This window comes from Saccopteryx leptura, chromosome 13 (assembly GCF_036850995.1).
Source record: "Saccopteryx leptura isolate mSacLep1 chromosome 13, mSacLep1_pri_phased_curated, whole genome shotgun sequence".
Lineage (NCBI taxonomy): Eukaryota > Metazoa > Chordata > Mammalia > Chiroptera > Emballonuridae > Saccopteryx > Saccopteryx leptura.
In genome coordinates, this window is record NC_089515.1 from 1,431,299 (window position 1) to 1,454,419 (window position 23,121).

At 59.8% G+C, this 23,121-nt stretch overlaps 1 protein-coding gene across 4 annotated transcripts in view; it reads right to left on the reverse strand.

The window, feature by feature from the left end:
* KNDC1 (kinase non-catalytic C-lobe domain containing 1) overlaps positions 1–23,121 on the reverse strand; it is a 48,666-nt gene that overhangs the window by 2,768 nt on the left and 22,777 nt on the right. For 2 of the 4 annotated variants that reach the window (XM_066355332.1, XM_066355330.1), the window contains exons 12-30: positions 22,947–23,040; positions 22,306–22,468; positions 21,552–22,234; positions 21,068–21,212; positions 20,542–20,642; positions 19,592–19,998; positions 15,109–15,138; positions 10,617–10,710; positions 10,444–10,541; positions 10,082–10,302; positions 8,648–8,761; positions 7,709–7,856; positions 7,451–7,630; positions 6,666–6,872; positions 6,006–6,088; positions 5,646–5,796; positions 1,970–2,092; positions 1,806–1,865; positions 630–787 (exon numbers count right to left, since the gene is read on the reverse strand). In XM_066355332.1, the coding sequence (XP_066211429.1) occupies positions 630–787; positions 1,806–1,865; positions 1,970–2,092; positions 5,646–5,796; positions 6,006–6,088; positions 6,666–6,872; positions 7,451–7,630; positions 7,709–7,856; positions 8,648–8,761; positions 10,082–10,302; positions 10,444–10,541; positions 10,617–10,710; positions 15,109–15,138; positions 19,592–19,998; positions 20,542–20,642; positions 21,068–21,212; positions 21,552–22,234; positions 22,306–22,468; positions 22,947–23,040 (3,260 nt within the window). Of the gene's footprint in view, positions 1–629; positions 788–1,805; positions 1,866–1,969; positions 2,093–5,645; positions 5,797–6,005; positions 6,089–6,665; positions 6,873–7,450; positions 7,631–7,708; positions 7,857–8,647; positions 8,762–10,081; positions 10,303–10,443; positions 10,542–10,616; positions 10,711–15,108; positions 15,139–19,591; positions 19,999–20,541; positions 20,643–21,067; positions 21,213–21,551; positions 22,235–22,305; positions 22,469–22,946; positions 23,041–23,121 lie in introns of those variants that run through there. The other 2 variants (XM_066355331.1, XM_066355333.1) reach the window with 2 other exon arrangements.

A 23,121-nucleotide genomic window follows, 5' to 3' on the forward strand; every position in this document is an offset into this window, starting at 1 on the left:
GACTGGTCCAGAGTGGCATCAGACATGGTCTTGGAGCTCTAGGACAGGCGAGGCTGGAGGTGGACCTTTGGAAGGCCTCTATCAAGGCAGAAAGGAGCAATGTCCTCTTTGGCTGGGGTCCTGGTGGTGGTGTTTACAACAGACTCCACTCTGCGCCTCCCAGGTGACTCCCCAGTTGTGCTGGGCAGGTGAACAGTGGCACTGCAGGAGCAGGCTGAGGACCAACCACAGGTCCTACACAGGCAGCCCTAGGGATCAGGGCCCAAGGGGGGCAGCGGGGGCAGGGAGAGAGGGAAGATGTGGTACTTGCTGATCGGGGGGGCATTCACGTGCCAACTGAGGTGAGGTTCGAGGTGGGCCTGGACCTCCCAGCAGGAAGGTCGCAGTGATCTGGGGGCAATGTTTTGAGACCATGGATGCCCACAGTGTGGTTCACACTGGCTAAATTTGTGGAGGAGGTGGCTGCAGGTCATAGGGGTGGGGGGTGGGGAGACCCTGGGCTGGGGGAGGGTGGAGTGAGGATCAGGGGGCCCAGGTCTGAGAGGAGCAGGAGTGAGTAGGAAGTCCCTCACCCAAGCTTGCTGCGCCTTGGGGCCCCTCTCTAGCTTCTCCACCTGTGGGCCCCTCACCTGAGCTTGCTCCACCTGTGGGCCCCGTTGGTCATGGTGAAGCCCCCCGTCTCCAGCTGCTGGATGTGCATGGCCAAGAGGCGGGCTGAGGGCAGGGTGGGTTGGGCCCGGAAGCGCCTCCCTTCCATCAGACACAGGCTGTCGCTCTTCAGGAACACCTGGTGGCCCAGCCGGGGTGTGGGCGGGGGAGACAGGCCAGAGGTCAGTCCTGGGCGTTCAGCCAGAGGCTGGCTCAGCCCAGCACATCTGGTTTGCACCCGTGTCCCCTTAGTGTGGCACTAATGCCCTTGGACTTACAACCTGTCCAAATGTACCTTGGATAATTGGATTGGGGATCGAAGGTCCATATGTCTTTTTTTTTTTTTAATTTTTCCATTGATTTGAGAAAGAGAAACACAAACTCATCCTTTCACCTAGTTCCATTTGTGCACTCATTGTCTGCTTCGCGTATGTGTCCTGATGGGGTCAACCTGCCACCTTGGGTGCACTGGGACGATGCTTGACTCACTGAGCCACCCAGCCAGGGTCTAAAGTCCAGATGTCTTACTCTTGGACACCACCAATGGACACTGACCCTCCCCCAAGAGAGCTGCACATCTCTCACTGCTAGAGTGGCAAATTCTTTCCCTAACTCATTCTCCCGTGGGCTCTAGAAAAGAATCAGGTGACCCAACTGTCCAACCAAGACGACCATTAGGGCTGGCCAGGTGCAGATGCCCCTGTGTCTGGTGTCAGCCGAGGACATACTGCCCTCCCACTGCAGAGAGCTGAGTCTGGCCCGGGGCCTGCTCCTGCTGCCTTGTTTGGGGGAAATGCCACACGGTTCCCTCCTTTAGGATCTCAGGAGGCCGCCTGTGGACTTTGCCAGGTAGCAAGGAGGCCAGCCAGTCAGCCAGGCTCAGGTCCTTTGGGCACCTGTACCTTGTGCCACTGGCCCAGCAGGCGGGCTTCCAGCGGCCCTGAGCTCCTGGCTGCCTTTGCCCAGGTTAGTGGCAGAGGCTCTGTGGGGTGATGGGCAGAGCCAGGCTGCTCCATGCATGACTCCAAGGGGGCTGTGAGCGCTGGGGCCCTGACCCTGGCTCTGCTGGGTGCCACCCCCGAGCTGTGCAGACAAGACTGTTAAGGAGAAGCCCCAGGTGGGCACAGCTGCCAGAAGCTCATGCAGCGCTAGAGTACCTCCACGGCTTTCAGCTCTTCCATGACCTCTGCGATCTTTGCGGGTAAGATCCTCCAGGCCTAGAATGAGAGCACAGGTGAGACCCTGCAGTGGGCTGAGCCCACAGCCCCTGGCACTCACACAGGGGTCAGCACCGCCCGGCCCACAGTCCTCGTGGACTCACCGGGGACTGCCTCACAGCCAGGTGCTCCAGGCCGCCCAGGATCTGCATGGCGGTTGCAAAGTTCCTCTGCTCGTAGCACGATTTTGCAATCAGCAAAAATTTGGACAGCAGATTCACCTGCAGCTGACATGGAAAAAGGCGCAGTCAGCATCTTCTGGTTACCATGGACACGTAAGGGTCGTTTTAGGACCTGTGAGCAGGACCTGGCGTCAGGCCCACTATGTGTGCCAGGGCAGCAGGGGGCACAGGTCCAGTGGTGGGAGGGATGCCGGGCAGGAGAATGGGCATGACTGAAAAACAAAACAATCAAAACAAGGCTGATGTCCAGTATGCACAGAGATGGGCGAGGACACTGACCTCAGGCCTCACAGGTGCCGTCACTTGGGACAAACCTGTGGGACTTGGGGTGGGATGCAGCTTCAGGACCAGGAAGGGTGGCCACCCCGGGGAGATGGAGCCCCGGGTCTGGGAGCAAACGGCACAAGCAGTTCAGTGCCTGACCGGGGATGTGGTCTCACCCAGCCCCACTGCTTCCTCTGTGGTTTGATGGCCACTTGGGGCAAGGTCACTGTTTTTTAAAAATATATTTCTCTAATGATTTTAGAGAAACATTCATTTGTTGTTCCACTTTCATTGGTTGATGCATTCATTGGTTGACTCTTGCATGTGCCCTGACCAGGATTGAACCTGCAACCTTGGGGTATGGGGACAACTCTGACCAACTGAGCTAGCCACGAGGGCCAGGTCACTGGATTTGATGGGAAGACCCATGAGCAAGGTCACTCCTAAGGCCACACTCTTTCACAGCAGACCTGAGGGGCTGAGGTCACGGACCCATGAACAGCGCTTGCATTTCACAATTCCAGATGTCCGGAAGGTTCTGGAGTGTTCAGCAGACCCCTTGTTCAGAGCTGCCTCACCCTGCCTACTGTCCCCATGTGGACACAGCACCTTCACGTCCCAACCAGATGCCTTTCCACTGGGCTTGATCCTTGAGGTGATTTTGATGCACTTGGAAGTCGGAACTCACATGGATGGTCCCTGGAGGTCATTCACCATCGTGACCTCCCAGCTGCTTGACTTGAGCACCTCCCAAAGGATCTTGAAAAGCATTCCTCCACTCACACTTCCTAAGTTGACATCGCACTTGTTTCTTCGTGTATTTAGATGCAGAGTATGTGTAATTTCAAACACTTAGATCAAACGTCAGTCCTATCACGTTTGGCTTTGTTTTTTAACAAAACACATAACATAAAAAGTATTCGCTGAACCACTTTCGATCCAGTTCAGTAGAATTAACTGCTCACCTGGCTGCGCCCCAGACCTGGCTTCTGACGCTAAAACTCTGTGCCGGTCAGAGGGCACCGCCCTTGTACGCCATCGTCATGGAGTCTGACGCTGGGAGCAGCAGGTGTCCTGTGTGACTGGCTGTTTCCTGCAGCGCCATGTCCTCGGGGCTCATCCACATCGTTGCCTGTGCCAGGATTTGATCCCTTTCTGGGGCAGAACAGTGTTGGCGGCTCGGCTGGAAGGACGGACCGGGTGGACTTCTCCCCCTCGGCTACTGTGTTACAAAACCTTCAAACTTATGAAATAAGAATCCTGTTCTTTCAAACTCATCATTTTTCACCTAAAAAAGACAAGTTGCCTGACCAGGCGGTGGCGCAGTGGATAGAGTGTTGGACTGGGATGCAGAGGACCCAGGTTCGAAACCCCAAGGTCGCGGCTTGAGCGCAGGCTCATCTGGTTTGAGCAAGGGGTCACTCGGTCTGCTGTAGCCCCCCGGGTCAAGGCACATAAGAGAAAGCAATCACCGAACAACTAAGGTGTTGCAACGAAGAATTGATGCTTCTCATCTCTCCTTTCCTGTCCCTCTGTTTCTCTCTGTCCCTCTCTCTGTTTCTCTCTGTCCCTCTCTCTGTTTCTGTCACACACACACACACACACACACACACACACACACACACACACGCGAAAAGCTTTTCCTCAAGATGAGAAACTTGACATGGCTCCTGTTTCTTCTTGAACTTGTATTTCCACCCCAACTCCCCGGACTGTCATCTGAACGGAATATGTTGTCCTCGAGGGCTTTGCTGACCACCTCATTACATGCTCTGTCTGAACATTTTAATTCTAACACTTTCCTGTGATCAGAGTCCACACATGTCAGTCAGTCTTCTGGGTTGTGCTGACATTACAGCTGCTGTGTCAGCTGTGACCAGCACACTGGTTGAAGGCACACATACAGTTTCATCAGAAATGTGTCCCCTGGCGAGATGCTGTGGGCTCTACCCGTCACCAGTTCCCGCGTTGTGGTGAGTGCGACTCGGAACAACTCTGTCTCTGTCTTTTGCTGACAGGGTTGGAGCCTGTCCATGTTGTTCCTGCCCTTGCAGGCCAGTGACAGCCTGGGTGTGTCTGGGTCTGTCACGCTCACACAGAGAGGTGCGGGGACCTCTGTGTTGACCTGTCAGCGAGGCAGTTGCTGATGCAGGATGGGGAGCCCACGCTCTTTGCCTTCTTTGGGGGCTCAGGTTTAGGAAATGTCCCAGGAGGCCGAGGACACGACTCCTTGTTCATACCCCCTGGGAAGGCCCTTGCAAAGAGCAGCCGCTCGGGCCGCTGAGGAAAGACCCCGATGTGAGAAAGCTGCGTGTGTTGCTATAAACCTTGCAACACTGAGGGTCAGGACAGACCGGGAAGCCCAGGCTCCCTGTTCCCACGTCCGGGCAGAAGTGAGGGTGGGTCAGCCTGTCCACTAACAAACCTCTAAGCTGGAAAATTCTACCCCAGGTGAAAAAAGCAGAATCCTGAATTTATTAGTGGGACTTGGAGTTGCCCTGTGGGGTTTGGGGGGTTCACAAAGGAGCTTCAGAAAAAAGAGATCGCAGAGGCTGTTCATGCCAGGCGAGCACATTATCTTGGTTTCGCCATCTGATGGGGCAGCGGTGGCCTCGATAGCCTCTGGGGCCTTGACGCAGGGGACTGTCCCCCTTGGCCTGGAAGCAGGTGGGTCAGTTCAGGCTGAGATGCTCTTGGTCCAGCCCAACCCCAGGGACTTAGGCAGAGGCTGGGCCCAGCCCCTGGGAAGTGGGAGGCTGACCTTGGCTGGACCTGAGTTTCACTGATTCCACCAGCTGGCTTAGGACACACAATGTGCTGCCGGCAAGGACGTGATGGTGACCATGTCGATCCCACCCTTGACGAGGTCAGGTTAGTGGGACAGTCAGGAGTCACAGCTCACAGCCCAGACCACAGCTCAGGCAGGACTGTGGAGGGGGGCCCGGGGGTAGTATTCTCTGAGCCCTGAGTGTGTGAGTACTGTGTGTGTGACAGTGACTGCGTGTAGACTGCATGTACAGGACTGTGTATGCATGTGTGAGACATACATGTATCTGGGTGACACACATGTGCAGATCCCATGGAGGACAGATGCTTGTCATGTGGCCCAGAGCCTGTATGCGTCCCCAGGAGAGTGAAGGACCATCCAGGCTGGAGTGGGATAGGCAGTGCCCACTGGACACTGTGTCTGAGGTCAGGGCTGACAGAAGCTGTGACTTGGGGTGGGGTCTGTGGACCCCCTACCCTGGGTGATGATGACAGCCCCACAGAGGGCTGTTTGCCCACAGTTGGACCCCCTGCCCTGCTCTGGGCTTGGCGCTGTGAAGGCACCAACCTTGGAGTTGTGACTGGTCACGATCTCGGCGGACACCCAGGTGCTGACGTCATCTGCATTTCTTAAGAGCTGTAACAGGTACTTGTCCTGGACGTAACTGGGCAGAAATAAGCTGCAGGTTTTGGCCGACAGAGACTCAGAGGAGCTGGCTCTGGAACAGACACATCGACTGTCACAGCGAGGATGGGCAGGGGGCCGGGCTGAGCAGCACAACTCGGAGGGTCCCGCTCCGGGGACGGTCCTGACACTAGCATCTCCTTTCCGCCAAGAGTGTCCAAGAGACACTTAGGTGAGACCCCGAAGCCGCTCCCGCCAACCATTCATCCCAGGACTCCGGCAGACACCTGGGTGGACACTCACTTTGGGATGGCCGCACTTGTGTCCATGACGCCCAGGGCCCGTGAGTTTAAGAAGTGGACGGGATGGCACCTTTGAAACAAGTCCTGTGGAGACAAGGACACAGGCGGTCAGGGCCCCGATCCCAAGGACCTCGTGCTTGAGGCAGCGTCCTGGGGCTTGGAGACACCTCTGCTGAGGCAGGCTCGGTGCTGCCCTGTGTGCTATAGGGATCAGCCCCTGGGAGACTCGAAGGCTGCCCTGCTGGGGTTGCGCTGTGTCGCTGTCACCTACTGAGTGACATGGGGGACCAGGATGGGGATGCTGAGTCCAGGGCCCGAGCAGAGGGTCCTGGAGATGCCCGAGTCCCCGGGTGCGGGGGCACAAAGGGTCTCCATCTGCCCAGCTTCAGGAGGTCCACAGGGTGCCCGCTGGTTCTCCGGAGGAGGGAGTGTCTGGGATGCAGGAGGGTACACGGTGGGCCTTGTGTCCCAAAGCCCCTCCTGGGTCTCTGTCAGGGGGCCTCTCCCCCTGGCCTGTGCACCTGGCAACCAGGCTCCCTTCACTGCGTGTCCGTGTGTCCCTCCAGCAAACATCTGCGGGGGCCTGCGAGTGCCCGAGCACCCTGCCCGGCCTGCAGGTGAGCCGCGTGGGCCTGCCCTCCGTCAGGCTGCCAGCCCTCACCTGCTGCAGCAGCGTCAGCTGTGTGAACAGTTGCTGGGTGCTGTACTCGGTCAGGAAGTAGGGCCCCTTCTCGCTGGCCTTGGCGTAGGGGCCGCAGAAGTCCTCAAAGAAGCAGGGTTTGGGCAGGGCGGACGCGATGGTGTACTGGCGCTCTCTGTGGTGCGGCAGGGCCAGCCCGTTGCCCCGGGTCAGCCTCCAGGGGAAGCTCTGCGGGAATAGAGGGGGAGACAGGCCCCAGGCCCAGGCCCCCTCAGCCTGGCTCAGCTAGAGTCAGAACACGTCCCTCCCACCTGCGGCCATGTGGGCTCAAGGACACCGCCCTGGTCTTTTCAGTGGGTTCCCATGAACAGAGCCATGGAAGTTTGGGGCTGTCCCTCAGTCCCCATGCTTGTCCCAGGGTATTTCCTGACAATGCTTCCTTCCACCTGGATCTAGGGCTCAAAGGTCAGAAAGGTGAGGTCATCTTAGTGTTTGGCCAGGCCTCTCTGCTGTCCTTGCCTGGAGTGAGGGGGGACAGGAAGTGCCAGCCCTACAGGGCTGGTCCCAGGTCTGGCAACACAGGGTATGTGTGCATATGTGCCTGTGTGCAACTGTGTCTGCATGTGTGTGTGCGTGCATGTACAGGGCATGTGTGTGCTCAGTGCCCACATGAGCACATACATGCATGTGTACATGCACGCACGTGTGTGCATGTCTCTGTGTGCATGCACACGTGTGCACACTGGGTCCTCAGGGTCAGGAACAGCGTCTTCCCTGAGAGGCCCTCCCCTGGGAAAGGCCCCCACCTTGCGGGAGATGCCGTCTTCCGAGAGCCTCTTACAGAGGGCGTTGAGGGGTCTGGCATCCTCCTCTGTCTCCTTGGGGTCCTCCAGGTCTGTGCCACGTGGGGCGCCCTCAGCCCGCCGGTCTGTTCCCACCTCCAGGAGGCCCAGCAGGTGCTCTGCGGAGCCGTCCAGGGGCAGGATCTGGACAGAAGCACAGGGGTCACAGGTGCCTATGGGCTGGGTGGTGGCGACCACTCCCGAGTGCTGCCCAGTGGTCACCTTGGAGGAGATGAAGTCTTCGAGTCTCCCCAGCAGGCTGGCATTCCTGGTGAAGTCCACAGTGTAGCAATCTTCCACCCAAGCCTGCAGGAGGCAGAGGCTGCGCTTGTAGATCTTGGTGAAGGTCGAGGTGGGGTCCTGGTGGGCTCTGGGGGCAGACGGCCAAGCAAGGGGGTGTATGTGTGGTCTGAATGCAGCACTGCCTTCAAGGGGGGTATTTCAGCCTTTACGCTACCCACCCAGGAACAGGAGCGAGGCAGCAGCCGCCACACCACGGGGGCCCAGGTCTCAGCGTCACGGGGCAGGACCTAGACTCTCCTGCACCCACCCTGTGTGCCCATCCTGGGCATGGGCACACTCACAGCCAGCACCTGGGATGCCAGGGGGCAGGAAGCCACGGGAGAGGGCTTACCAACCAGCAGGGTGGGAGCCTGGCTCCCCGTGTGGTTTGGGCTGGGGATCAGGTGTCCCATGAACCCCTCCCCCACAAGGATGGGCTGAGGCTGCTGGGCTCCCAGCCTGGTGAGAGGGTGCACGGGGTGTGGGGTGGGGGCTTGTTTGGCCAGGCTCTGACTCTGCCCTGCCCCCAGGCTCCGAGGTGAAGACGATGCTCTATTATCCTCAGAGAATAGCCAGAGTGCGTCCACCCAGCGTCCACCACCCCTTCCCTCAGCACCCCAGCCCCTTGGCTGTGGGTGGGCTGCAGGACCATTGGTACTTCCCACCTGTCCCTGTCCTCACTCTCCGCCTTCTCCTATCCCGTCCCCCAGTGGGCTCTTGGGGCTGGGCCGCCATCTGCTCTCGCAATGCTGGCTCCTCTGCAGTGACCCCTCCGCCTCCTCCATCCTCTTCTCAACCTTCTCCAGCCATCCTCGTTGGGGTCACCACGAGGGGGGCCCAGGGTCCACCCTGTGGCATGCAGCCCGTCAGCGGGCATACCTGCACAGGGTGCTGCTGATGCGGTCGAGGAGGAAGTGCAGGAAGTCCTGGGGCGTGCAGAAGTAGCGGAAGGTGTACAGGAACTGCTGCACGTAGCCCTCCAGGAAGGCGTCGCTGCGCAGAGGTGTCCGTCAGACCCGGCCCACGGGCCTCCACACCTCACCTGTGCTTCAGGTAAGCGGGGTGCCCCCCTTCCTCCCACAGCCTTTGCTACTGGGGTCACTGTGTGTGTGAGCGAGGGCGAGTGTGGGTGCCTGCGAGGGACACATGACTGTTCAAGGTCCCCCATTAGTCTCCTTCTAGAACCTGCTAATTCACACACTGTGCACGCGGCCACCAGCCTCCAGGTGGACATCACTGCTCTGGGAAAGAGCAACAGCATGTGCCCCAAAGCTCTGCATCACGGGGGTGAAGCTGGGCAGGTGAGTGTATGAGGGTGTCTCCTTCACCCAGTGAGTGTCCCCCACCCTCAAGGGCGACCCAGGAGGCTTCTGTCAGGTGACACCATGTGTGTCTGTGACCGAGTCTGAGAGTGAGAACACAGGGAGGGGGCCTGGCAAGGCTGCCTTCCCCGCTGCTGCAGGAGGGGATGCAGGTGGTCCGTCACCTGGCTGTCCTCCCTTGAGAGCCTCCCTTGGTGTCCCCTGAAGACACCTAGCCATCAGTTCTAGGGTTACCACAGCCTCCAGCTCAAAGAGGACCCATGGTCTTCCACAAGCCAAGCCTGGGCAAGGCCTCTGCCGCTGTCTGGACTGGTGGCCTTCTGCTGGGTGTGGGCCAGGCCATTGGGTTAAGAGAGCTTGCCGATAGGTCCTGTGCCTGGGGGTCAGGTATCACAGAGGGGCCCTTGCAGGACACGGGGTACGTTTAGGACAGAGGGATGGAGAGGTGGAGGGTCCTGAGCCACTGCAGGACAAGCTGTCATGAGAGCGCCGTGGGCCTGAGTGGCGCTGACTCCCCAAGTGGCAGCTGCTCGGATGCTGCCGCGAGCACCGAGCCCAGCGTGCTGGCCGTCCCGGGGGGGCCAGACGGGAGTCGTGGGGTGTCTGACTCAGAATGTGGATGAGACCCAGCTGTGTCTCCGAGGCTCCCACATGAAAGCCTGCTGGGCAGTTAATCACACACTTTCCTCCAAAGCTCCTGCTGAGACCCCTGAGACCCAGATACTCAGAGCCTCAGACTGTGGCCTGGTGGGGCCGGTGGCTCTGACGGCCACTGGGGCCAGGAGCCCAGCAAAGGAGATGTGGCAGCTACCACCAATCAACAAGCTGGGTATGAAAATCTTTAAATAAAAGCAGTGAGAACCCATCTCAGACAAGGGAGGCGAGACTTCCCCACCTCTGTCCCCTCATCTGTCCCCCTCCCTTTCACTCTCAGAGGGCTGAGGGGTGACAGGGGAACCCACGAGCCCACTCCTGGGCACGGCTGCTGCACCTGGAGTAGAGGTATGCCATGAGCCCCAGCGGTGTGCCGGCCTGCAGGACGCGGGCCTTCCTCTGCCTGCCGCCACGGGGGTGCTTGCTGACGTTGTAGAAGATGAGGGATGAGGACTCATCCAGGGGGCTGAAGTCCAGCGTGTCGCAGGGAGCCGCGGCGATGTTCACGATCACAGGCAGCGCACAGGGCTCCAGCCCCCACCGCTCCGCATATAGGACCTGGGGTGGGGGTCAGAGCCGTCTGGCAGACCTGCTGCCACCAAGGGGGTGTGGGACATGAGCCCCAGGCGGTGACCCAGCTTGTGGCTTTAACTAGGAAACCCAGACCGGGGGTGGGTGTGGGCATGCAGGGCAACTCGCCTGTAGGTACTTCTTGACCAGTCCGAGGAACTGCACCTTGGACTTCATTTCTTCCAGCTGCCCCTTCAGTTTGGACAGCATCGTCTTCACCTCGGAGCCTGGGGGTAGGGCAGAGTCAGCGCCTGGGGCCCAGTCCATGGGGCACCGCGGACCCTGGGCGCCCACGGCCACACCTTTACTCCGCTTCTCCTTCTGCAAGAGCTTCTGGTAGAACTTGAGGGTCTTCCGGTAAGTTCTCTTCTCCATCATGAGCTGCTGCTCCAGTTCCTGGGGTAGGGGTGGGGGTAGAGCTGGTGGGCCCAGGGCTGGGCCAGTGTGGCCCCCTGGACACGCTTACCTCTGTTGTGACCCCAGGGGACACTGGAGCTGAGGCCCACAAGCGAGTGAGTGGCTATTGCAGTAAATTGGCCTTTGCAAAGAAGGAAGTCACACTGACCTTGAATGAAGCCCCTGAAATCGGGTGGCTGGTGGGCTATTACCCTCTATTAACTGTCCCCTAAGCACTCCAGGCCCTGCAGTCCCCTGGGACAGAATGGCAAGGGTAGGGGGGTGGGGTCAGCTCCCAATGCTCAGAACTGTCCTTGCCTCCTGGGAACTGCCCCGTCCTCTGGGGATCTGACTTTCTGGAGAGTTCTATGAATGTCACATTCATAATGAGATTGGAGCCCTGCGACCATGCCTCCTTCAGGCCTCCTAGGTCCTAGGGATTGGCACAGGTAGGGGTCCATGCGGCAAGTGGCAGCTGTCCCCACCTGGGCATGTGCTGTCTTGCGAGTCCCCACCAAGGCCCCCACCCCACAGTCGGAGTCCCTGCTCGCCAGCAAATCTGCCTCCACGAAACAAGACACCCCTCCTTCCAGCCCCGCCAGCTCCGTGGCCGCCTCTTCTAGAGCCACTTAGCACAGCCACTGGCAGAGGGTGCGGCTTCCTCAGGTGCGCCTCCTGTGTGACTCCGGTGGCTTTACCCTTAACACTAAACTTGAGTAGGCACCACAATGCGGACCTGGGGCCAGAGCACCTTGGCGCGTGTGGGGCTTCTGTCCAGAGAACCGAGGACAGAGCGGGGGCTGCAGTGTCACGGCTTCTAGGCTCCTCCCTGGAGAATTATTCTGTCTTCAGGAGGAGGGTCCCCATCTTCCAGGGAGGAGCCCCAAGATTGCCTGGCAGGGGCATCCCCTCCCCCCCCAGTCTCCACTGTCCCAGCTCAGGGCAGGGAGCCTTGGAAAGGACCAGAAACCAGACACGGACCCTCCTTTCTTTTTTACAGAGACAGAGAGTAAGTCAGAGAAAGGGATCGATAGGGACAGACAGGAATGCAGAGAGATGAGAAGCATCAATCATCAGTTTTTCGTTGCGACACCTTAGTTGTTCATTGATTGCTTTCTCATACATGCCTTGACCATGGACCTTCAGCAGACCAAGTAACCCCTTGCTTGAGCCAGTGACGTTGGGTCCAAGCTGGTGAGCTTTTTTTTTTTTGCTCAAGCCAGATGAGCCCGCGCTCAAGCTGGCGACCTTGGGGGTCTCGAACCTGGGTCCTCCACATCCCAGTCCGATGCTCTATCCCAGGGGTCGGGAACCTTTTTGGCTGAGAGAGCCATGAACACCACATATTTTAAAATGTAATTCCGTGAGAGCCATACAACGACCCGTGTACGTTACGCATTATCCAATAAAAATTTGGTGTTGTCCTGGAGGACAGCTGTGATTGGCTCCAGCCACCCGCAACCATGAACATGAGTGGTAGGAAATGAATGAATTGTAATACATGAGAATGTTTTATATTTTTAACGTTATTACTTTTTTTTTAATTTTTATTTTATTTATTCATTTTAGAGAGAGAGAGACAGAGAGAGAGAGAGAGAGAGAGGAGAGAGAGACAGGGGGAAGGAGCTGGAAGCATCAACTCCCATATGTGCCCTGACCAGGCAAGCCCAGGGTTTCGAACCGGCGACCTCAGCATTTCCAGGTCAACGCTTTATCCACTGCGCCACCGCCCGGTCAGGCGGACCCTCCTCTCAAAGGGGAGAGGGCAGCTTCTCCACCCAACAGCCTCTGGGTTCCGATCCCAGGACTGAGGAGGGAAGGGGTTCTGGGGTCCAACTGAGCAAACCCTGGAGTTCCAGTGGGTCTTCAGCTGGGACTGTGAGTCTAGCCCTTCCTGCAAGACGATGGGGCGGAGTGGCCGACACTGTGGGGCAGGACACTGGGACGCGAGGACAGAGGGACAGGAGGCGCCCGCACAGGGACCCTCGGGCTCCTGGGGAAACTGCCTCCTGCGAACTGGCCCTGAACGCACCACAGACAGGTGTGTCCACCTGAGAGCAGCTGCACGCAGGTGTTTACTTTGGGGCACATAATGAGCTCAAGTCCAAACAAGCTCCCAGCCTCCGCTTCCTCCAGTGACAACTCTGCTTTGTTGATGGAACTCAGCGCTGACCCACTCGGCAGAATGCACGGCACAGGCGCTATTTGTATCTAAATGTTAGAGTCCCCTCCAACTGAAGACGGGGTTCTATCTGCCCGTGGCCGGCTCCTTTCACGTGTTTGCTATTCTAACGATGGGGTGGTAGCCCCCCACTGGGCGGTCGGTCAGAACCTCCCGGCCGGGGCATCTGGGGGTGGGCGGTGCAGATGGTGCCCATGTCCCTCTGCCCAATCTCGTTGTTTGACCAGGTCCCCTGAGACTCTGGGTCCTTCTCCAGCGCGGGGGAGGCTGTCACACTATCTATCCCCGTGGAAACCACCGGAGGGCGACAGACTGCACAGAGACATCCACGTGAGGTGGGCACTCAGGGTCGTGGGAACTTCGTTTCCTGGGACAGTGTTTTGGAGGAGAGTGTGGGCTGGGACGTCACTCAGCCTGGGCCCCAGTCCGGCCCCCCACTTGACAGCTGGCAGCCCCCAGCACACGGGCCAGCAGTGGGGCCAACCCCGAGGGCTGTGTGTGCAGGGCCTGCACCTCCAGCGTGGAAGCCATTGGCCACGTGTGGCATCTCCAGCGCTGAGCAGAGGAAAATGTCTGTGCCTCAGTCGTGGGGCCACACTGAAGTGCTCAGAAGTCACTCACGCCAGTGGACATGTTGTGGACTGGCAGATCTGGAACATTCCACCGAGGACAGTCCTGTCCGATGGCACAGGCCACTCAATACTGGTGCCCCCAAGGAGCTGTGTGCACAGTGGGACCTGTCCTCACTGTCTGCACGTCGTACTTGAGCAAGGCCTGGGGGCTGCAGCATCCAGCACGCACATGTCTGTGATCCCAGCTTTCTCAGGACAGTGCTGGTGACCCCGGCTGATGTCCCCACAGCCTGGACAGAGCAGGATGGCTGGAGCCCTGTGTTCCATGACACGCCTCCTTCCTGTGCGTCTAGCTCATCGTCCCCTTGTCCTTTGTCCAGATGCTGAGGTTGACACCCCGGGCGTGGGTCCATGGGCACAGAGACCACTAGGATGTGGTTACCAGTCCCTGCGGTCTCGTTCTGAGTCAGTGTCTCCGCAACCTCAGTTGGTGAAGTTAGGTGTGAAGTTTAAACTTTGCATATTACTGAACTGCAGACCAGTTGGAAAGGGCTGTTTGGAAAGGGCTGTTTCCAATGATTTTAAAAATAAACCTACAGGTCTAACCAGGTGGTGGCGCAGTGGATAGAGCATCAGACTGGGACGCAGAGGTTCAAAACCCCAAGGTCACCAGCTTGAGCGTGGGCTCATCTGGTTTGAGCAAGGCTCACCAGCTTGAATCCAAGGTCACTGGCTTGAGCAAGGGGTCACTCAGTCTGCTGTAGCCCCCCGGTCAAGGTACATATGAGAAAGCAATCAGTGAACAACTAAGGTGCCACAACAAAGAATTGATGTTTCTCATCTCTCTCCCTTCCTGTCTGTCCCTATCTATCCCTCTCTCTGTCCCTCTCTCTGTCTCTGACACACACACAAAAGATAAACCTACAGGATTCAAGTGCACAGAGCACCTGGGATGACAGAGAAAGAGTCACTGGCCTAGGCATCACCCTGGCAGCCACAGTGGTGGAAGCACAGGAAACGGAACAGCAAGCGAACTGGCCAGTGCAACACAAGATCACCTGAGTTCGGGTGTTTCCCTGACCGACGGAGAACTCTTCCACAGAAGAAAGAGCATCGTTTCGTCAGAGAACCGAATGAAAGTGACCGAGGCCCAGTTCAGGCACCGCAGCCGCGGGCGGTTCATGGACCTGAGGCAGTGGGTATCGGGGTGCCAAGGAAGTCGGCAGAAACAGGAATTGCAGAGAAAGGAGAGAGAGTGGACCTGTGTCGGGCCCTTCGCTCACATTCTGAAGGCAGAGCCTGTTTGAGAGCAGGCTGGATGGGAGGCGCTCGCAGTGCTGGGCACCAGGGATGCGGCTGCTGCAGTGGCCCGGTCAGCATGCGTGGTGGACAGGTGCTGCCGCCTGGGTCGGCAATGCGCACGCGTGCCTGCAGGCCCCGCCCACCCCGTGCCCGGGCCTGTCTCACCCTCGCTCTGCTTTTGGGCAGCGGACGTGAACTGTGCCCACTGTCGGTTTTGTGCTCCTGTGTTTTTCTGAGGTCCCGAAGACGACATGCAGTTTCTCAAGGAGGACCTGACGCTGTGGTCATAGGCCGGCCCCCCCCCCAAACCCCCCCGGATGCGAGAGGGCCCAGGACACTCACCTGCCTGCACTCGGGCTCTAGGAGAGAGGTCTTCCCAGGTGAGCAGGAAAAAGGGAAAAACGAGGTCAGTGCCGGTCGGCCCCACAGCGTTCCCCTGGGCCCCCTCCTGCAGCCTGTCCCCACAGGTACCAGTGCAGTGATGGCAGGGCCCAGCATGGGCCCGGGGTAGACTTGTCCAGGGTGGTGTTTCAGAGACAGGAGGCCCAGGGGAGACCGGCCACAGGCTCGCAATCCAGTGGGAGCAGATGCTGCCCCAGCACAGTCTGAGTTTGCCTCAGTCCACTTTCAAGGACAACGTATGTGAAATGCAGGGGTGACCCGGGTTCACCACTGGGCACGTCCCCCCACAGGGGCCAACACCATGAAGAGGACACAGGTCAAGGACTGGCCTCATCTGCCCAGACCAGGCACCCACACAGGGACCCCATGGCACCACCCTCCACCACCTGCCACAGCTGTCCGTAAGGACGTGACTGCTGCAGTGAGAGGACCTCTGAGGTCAAATGGTGACCTGTGACCTCGCAGGGCACACCTGGCCTTTCCCACCTCTCCCTAATTGTCAGGGAGGGAGGCAGGCAGCCCTGCCCCCACCATTTGGCCCCAGGTCAGTGGGGCTTCTGACTCCGGGTCCAGTTGGGGTTAGCATGACAGCACAGTGACACTGGGGAGACGCTGGATGCCTGGGCTCAGGGCCCACGGGAGGACCACTGGGACGCCATCTGACCCGTCTCGCCTGCGTACTTAGCTTCAATGAGCACCACACCTGCAAGTCTCACGTCACGCTTCTCTCCCCACTTTCTATTCTTCGACTCATTTAAAATACTTTTGTTTTGAGATTTTTGTATTGTGATAAAATATAGAAAACATCAAGTTTACCATTTTGACCCCGTCTCATCATGCAGTTCAATGGCAGCAGGTTATGCGCAGGGCTGCGTAGCCGTCGCCACCACCATCCCCAGAACGTTCTTCCCAAAGCAACAACACTCTGTCCTCACTGAACACCCCCCTCCCCTGCTCCGGCGCCTCCCACCTGTTTCTGTCTCCTTCTGGGGACCTCATGGCAGTGGGATCACACAAACTTGTTTTGTGTCTGCTGATGTCACCAAACAACATCCTCCAGGCCCACCTGGAGGGGCTGCAGCAGGTGAAGGCTGAACAGCAGTCCGTGTGCGGATGGACCACATACTACACTCTGTGCGCCCCACCCCGTGCGCCCCACAGAGGCACCTGGATTGTTGCAGCTGTTGGCTGCTGTGAATAACGCTGCTCTGAACACGGCGGCGTAAGGGTCTGAGTCCCGCCGTCGGTCAGTTCTGTTGGGTCCTGCATGGTGTCCTGGGGGGTGGACATGTTCAGGGACCCCCGGCGCGCACCCCCCCCCCCCACAGTGCACAGGGTGCTGGTCTCTCCACATCCTCGCCAGCACTTACTGTTTCCTTCCATTTTATTTTTTAATTGATTTTAGAGAGAGAGACAAAAAGGAGGGAGGGAGAGAGCGAGAGGGAAACACTGATTTTTTTTTTTTTTTGTATTTTTCTGAAGCTGGAAACAGGGAGAGACAGTCAGACAGACTCCCGCATGCGCCCGACGGGCGTCGCTCTGCCGCGACCAGAGCCACTCTAGCGCCTGGGGCAGAGGCCAAGGAGCCATCCCCAGCGCCTGGGCCATCTTTGCTCCAATGGAGCCTCGGTTGCGGGAGGGGAAGAGAGAGACAGAGAGGAAGGAGAGGGGGAGGGGTGGAGAAGCAGATGGGCGCTTCTCCTGTGTGCCCTGGCCGGGAATCGAACCCGGGACTTCTGCACGCCAGGCCGACGCTCTACCACTGAGCCAAACGGCCAGGGCTGAAACACTGATTTTTTGCACTAAGTTGTGCATTGAGTGGTTTTGACTCTTGTATGTTCCTTGACCGGGGATTAAACCCACGACCTTGGTGTATTGAGACGGTGCTCTAAGCAATGGAGCTACCCCACCAAGGCTTGTTTTCTTAAAAAAAATTTTTTTTTTAATTTGTGGAAAGTAAGTGGTATCTTGTGGCTTTAATTTGCTTTCCCTGATGACTGAAGAAGCAGAGCCTATTTTCATGTGCGTTTTGGCCATTTGTACGTTTTCTTTGGAGAAACGTCCTTTCCTCGTTTTTTAACTGGGTTGTGTGTTTTGTTGTTGAGTTAGGAGTTGCTGGTGTACATCCTATTCTAAACTCTTAGTGGACAGACGACTTGCGAACGTCTCTGTGGAGCCTTTCCACTCCGTCGAGAATGTCCTTTGGTCCCCAAAAGCTTGTAAATTCAATGAGGTCCGATTTGCTTGTTTCTGCTTCTGTTGCCTGGGCATGTGGTCACACCCAAGAATGCTTTGCCCGTCCAGTGTTGGGAAGCTTCCCTGTGCTTTCTTCTGAGGGTTTCAGAGCTTACGTCTGCGGCTTTGATTTCTTAGTTAATTTCTGTGTACGGTGTGAGGTACAGGTGCCGCCTCATCCCTCTGAGTGTGCACGTCCAGTTCTCCCGGCTCCACCTGCCGAAGCCTGTCCTTTCCCCACCGGGTGGTCTCGGCCCCCGTCGGGAGTCATTTGGCCACAGATGTGAGGGCTCATTTCTGGGCGCTCTGTCCTGTCCCACGGTCCACGTCTACTCCTCCACCAGCACCGCTCCAACTTGGTGACAGCAGCTTTGTGGTACACGTCCAAATCGGAAGAGAGCCCTAAGTTCCGTCCTCTTCCATGACTGTTAGGTCACTCGGGGTCCCTAGGATTCACCTGCTTTCTGGGGTGGGTTTTTCTCCTGCTGTAAAACGTCACTGGGCCATCTCTCCCGATTCCACTTGGTCCCCTGTGTCCGTGAGTCCATCTGGATGTCTGTTTCGTGCTCTGGGTTAGAATCCAATGCCGTTTCACTTCATTTGCTGCGTGAATGGCTCCAGCTGTGGCCGCGGGAGCTCCTCGGTGGCTCTGGGACGGACGGGCCCATCACTGTGTCTCATGTTCCAGCGCGTCTTGCATTTGTCCTGCGGCAACCCAGGGCCCGTGGCCACAGCTGGAGCCGTGGCTCCTCTGGCTGGAGGACGGTGTCAGAGGATAGATCTGGGCCAGGGGTGGATGCCAGCGCGTCGCTGCTCCCGGGCCGTCGGCCGACCGCACTAGGACATGTGGACGCAGAGTCAGGCACACAGGTTTATCCTCCACCCCCTCTCGTCACCACAGCGCGGCACATGCTCGCTGTCCATGACCCCTCGCGATGCTCCAACGTTGGCCCCTGCCCCATATCGGTCCCCAGGCTGCTCGTCTTGGGCTGTCATGAGCCGCAGCCGTCACGGGCGCCCCACTTTGGCCCCACCCCCCCACCCCCCCGAGCCTCAGCTTCCCCGCAGAAGGAGACGGCGGCCCCCCCGAGCCTCAGCCTCCCCTGCAGAAGGAGACGGCGGCCCCCCCGAGCCTCAGCCTCCCCTGCAGAAGGAGACGGCGGCACCAGCCCTGCTGGCTCTGCTGCTCTGAGCTGGCTGTTTTCCACTCCTTCCAGGAAAGGCTGCCACCAGAGAGAACGTCAGCCGTTCCAAGCAAGCTGCTCTGTGCATGTGCACAGCGAGGACAGGGATGTGCCACCCCACAGTGGAAGGCAGCAGACCGTGTCTGGGGCTGGGAGCCACCCTCTCCCTCAGCTGGGCTGCAGACTCCAGCGCAGTGACGTTGGGCTTCCGTGTGGTCGCAGGAGCTCCGTCTGCCCCGCCCTGGACACTGTGCACATGGGCCCGGCCGTCCTCCTCACCAGGGTCCTGTGGGAGCCTCCTCACGCGTGGCTCCCGGCCCAGGGGTCTGGGTGCTCAGGGTCACACAGGCTGGGGTCCCACCTTCCACAGAGCCCAGAGGAAACTGCGTGATTCCCAAGACCACAGCCCCCACCCTATGTGTGTGAGGACCGAGGCAGGGCCGTGTCTCATTCTGGCCAGAACTGAGTGACAAAGCGAGGCTCAAACAGTGGCCAGAGGGGACGAGAGAAACACTAGGAAGGCTTGGGTGGCGCTTAAGGGGGGGAAACACACTTCCTGTGACTCGCAGCGCGGAGGCCGACTGAACTGGGCTGAGGAGCAGGAAGGTCCCCTCCTGTCCACCACGCAGGGCCCCAGACCCGGAGTCCAGGCCAGGCGGTCACCGGGGCCCAGGCTGAGCCACTGTCACCACAGAAGTTTCCCACAGGGATGCTGAGAGACAAAAGAGGGCCCAGAGGGCCGGCAGCTGCACCTGCCACGCCAGAGCCATGGCCCCAACCTGACCGACTGACTGGCAACCACATGCTCCAATGACAAGGAGAGAGAAGGCCTGGCCTCCCCAAACGTGGTGGGCATGTGCAGACGAGCGCGGGCCGCCCCAGCCTGCGTGGGGGTCCTGGGGGCGAGTTGGGCACCGGGAGGGGGACACAGGGAGCAGCCCTGTCACCTGGGAGCCCAGAACTCCTGCTTGGTCACCCCCCTACAGTGGACGGCCAACACTCACTGGGCTCGAGATGTCAGGGTCCCTGCCGGCCTTCCGCCCAGCCAGCTCCCTCACGTAGTTGTGGACGTCGGCGCCGAAGCAGTCAGCCTCGTAGAAGGCGCTGCTCCAGCCAGGGCTGCAGCTCTGGAACTCGGCCGGGCCTGGGCTCACGGCCCGATCACCCTCCTCGGGCCTGGCCAGCCGGGCCACTGTCTCCACATCCGAGGCTCCTCCGGCCAGCTCTGGGCCCCCCGCCTGCAGCTGGTCCTCTCCGGCCTCAGCTGGCTGCTCCTTCTCGGCTTTGATTGACTTCTGAGGCCGGAATCCCACCTCCAAGTTGCCACGGGACAGCTCGTCTGAGTCTATGTCGGACAGTGAGTGGGGCGGGCAGGGGGCTCTGCTGCTGTGAGCGGCCAGTGTGTCCTTCCCTGGACAGAGGACAAACAGTTGGGGGCAGCAGCCATAGGTCATGCTGACAGCCCTCTGCAAACTGCTTACAGAGAGGCTACCTGCCCCCTTCGGGAATGTGAGGCCCCAGGGTGGCCTGGTCACCCACTTCTGCTCTAGGGGCCCCAGGGTCCCCGGGGCTAGGGCTGGGCCTCTCACAGCAGGGCAGTCACCAACAGGGTGGTCACGTGGGGGCGAAGCGGACAGGAGAGTCGAGGGAACCTGAACTGTCTGAGCACAGACGGGTGCTGCAGAGCGCCAGGCCCTCCGCAGGGCGGTGGGGGCGGGTCAGCACAAGTGCCGCGTCCCTCGGGCATTTCTAGTCTGCGTGCAGTGAGAGGGGGTTGAGGGCCCCTGTCCTCGCCCCCCCAGGCCACCCGCCCTCCTGCTTGCCACTCCTCTGCCTGCAGGGCAAGGAGAACACCCCTCACAGCACAGACCCCTTTCCTGCCATCACCCAGCGACAAGGAGAGGGTCAGGATGAGCCTGCCATGGACAGGGCCCCTCCCCTGCTCACATCCTACCTGCTCCATGCAGCAGGGGCCGTTGGCCGGACGGTGAGCAACCGCTGGGTGCACTGGCCCGGCCGCCGCCCTCGGACTGTGACCCAGCCTCCCCCGATACGCTGCAAGCAGAACGGGGACCTGCAGCCTCCGTGCCCCCCCAGAGACCCCCCCACTGCAGGTCCCCTCTGCCACAGCCTTCCCAGGGAGACCTCCCTCTTACTGGAGACCCCGACTTGCACCTCTGCTGTGTGAGCATGGGGCTCTGGCGTGGGAGCCCGTCCACAGCCTTCCCAGGGAGACCTCCCTCTTACTGGAGACCCCGACTTGCACCTCTGCTGTGTGAGCATGAGGCTCTGATGTGGGAGCCCGTCCACAGCCCGCCCTGCACCTCCCGGACATGCGCCCACTTCACAGAAGGTCCTCAGTGGGCAGCCGCCGTGGGGAAGTCACGAAACTGAATGCCCGGGCAGGAGGAGGGAGCGGTCAGTGGACACAGAGCGTCTGCCTCCGGTCAGGGGGAGCCCGGGCCTGAGGGGGAGCTCACCTCTTGGGGGACGACATCCTCTCGTTCACCACTTTGAAAAGGCTCTGCAGCAGCTTCTCCCCCCAGTAGAGGTCGCAGAACTTCTCCGATATGGCCCCACAGAAAGTGGCATAGGTGAGGTCTTTCAGGGCGTAAATATACTCCCCTGGTTTTGCAAAAATGATCAGGGAGTTAAAATGTGGGCGAGTAGTTTTGGGAGTTTCCTCACTTTCTGCATGAATGAGGCTGGTCCCAGGGGATGGGGAGGGAGGGTGGCTGGGCTCTGGGACCCTCTTCACTGCCAGATGACCCCTAGGGGGGGCCTGGCTCTGCCCACTGGCTCTTTGTGGAGGGTCGACAGGAGGGCGACTTTGGTTACCACAAAGAGGGGCCCCTACTCTGAAGTCCCCGCATGCCAACCACCCGCTCTGTGCACTGGGCTCCCTCCTGTCCCCTGCCTCTCCCCGGTCCTGGGGCAGCGCTCAGCCCTGGTGGCCCCTGGTACCCATGATCAGAGCCTCCAGCCCATTGTCCAGGTAGCCGTCGAAGGCAAACTCCTCCTGGATGAGGCGCGTGGCCTCCTGCAGAGATGGGCAGGCCCTGCTCTTTGAGATCGGTGAGGGGTCCACACTGGGTGGACACAGCTTGCGCTCTGCCGGCCGGGGTCGCTCAGGGTGACTGTCTGGACTCTCCTCAGCCAGGGAGGGGCTGAGTGGGACTGAGGTGGGGCTCTGGAGCTCTTGGGCTGGGCCCTTGGTGGCCTTGCTCCTTGGGGGCTTGGCCGGGTGACGGGGGCCATGCTGGACTGCAGTGGGCCCTGGGGTGTGGGGTCTAAGGCTTCTGGACGAGTTTCCAGGGGGGACCCGATCCTCTGGCCCTTGTTCCTGGGGTGGCTGTTGTGCCTTCAGGTCTGGGGCCAGCGCCGGGGCAGAAGACAGGGGTATTTCCGCTGAGGTAGGGGTTGTGGGGCAGGGCATCTCTTGGGCCGACCCTTCCGGCACCGTCTCTCTGGTGGATCCTGGGGCTGTGCCCCGTGGTCTGGGACCAGGAGCCAGATGGTCAGGTGTCTCTGAGCTGGCGGCTGCAGGGTGGGCCTCAGGTGCCTGCTTCTCACCAGCGTCCCCGTCCAGCCTGCCTTTCGTCTCCCCTGGGTTTCCTGCTGGCCCCGTGGAGCCAGCCAGTGCATCCCTGTGAGCAGGAGAGAGCGATCAGGAGGAGCTCCTGGACGCTGCCGGCTCCCGGCCACACCAGCCACTCACCTGGCCGCACCTGCATCTGGTGCGAGGACGATGGGCGTGAAGTGTGTGGCCGGGGAGGTGAAGGCCGGGGGCGGCTCCAAGGCCCCCTCGCGGCAGGAGGGCTGGCCGGGCACGGGACCCCGCACGGCTACGAGTCTGGTGTCGTCGACGACCTGCACAAAGCCTGGGACAGACATGGGGTGTTAGGGGACAACCCCACGCCACGTCAAGGCCGAGGCGGCCCCTCTAGTCCTGAGGGGGTGCGGTGACCCCTCCACCCATCCCCAAGCACGCTGGGACTTCCCAGCAGAAGGGAAGCTGGGAAGGGGCTGGGGGCACGGCTCAGGGAGGGCTGGCCGCAGGCAGAACCTGTGGGCTCTGTGGAGGCAACACGAGCAGGACAAGACCCGGGGGTCAGCGTTGTGGACGCAGGAGGGTGCGGGGGTGGAGGTGGGTCGCAGCTACCACTCTGACGGCTGGTGACGTTGGAGAGAATGTGGCGCCGAGGCCCGAGCGAAGGGGTGTTTAGGAGAGACCGAGGCAGAAAGGGGAAGAGGGGAACAGGCCGGCAGGGGTTCCTGGTGATGTCCAGGAGTGATGTCACTCCCTGGTGCACAGCAGCAGGCCCAAGGGGCAGGACAAGCTGGTCTGGGGGGACCCACCTAAGCTGGACCCAGGAGCGGGCGCTGCGCTGGGGGCCAGTTCAACCACCGAGCACGTGTTCTGGAGACTGATGGTCTCTTCCTCCTGGTAAACCTGGGGCAGAAGGACAGGCCCTGGTCAAAGTGACCTGGAGGCCCAGGGCGCACAGTAGACACTACGCTGCAGCCTCAGGGA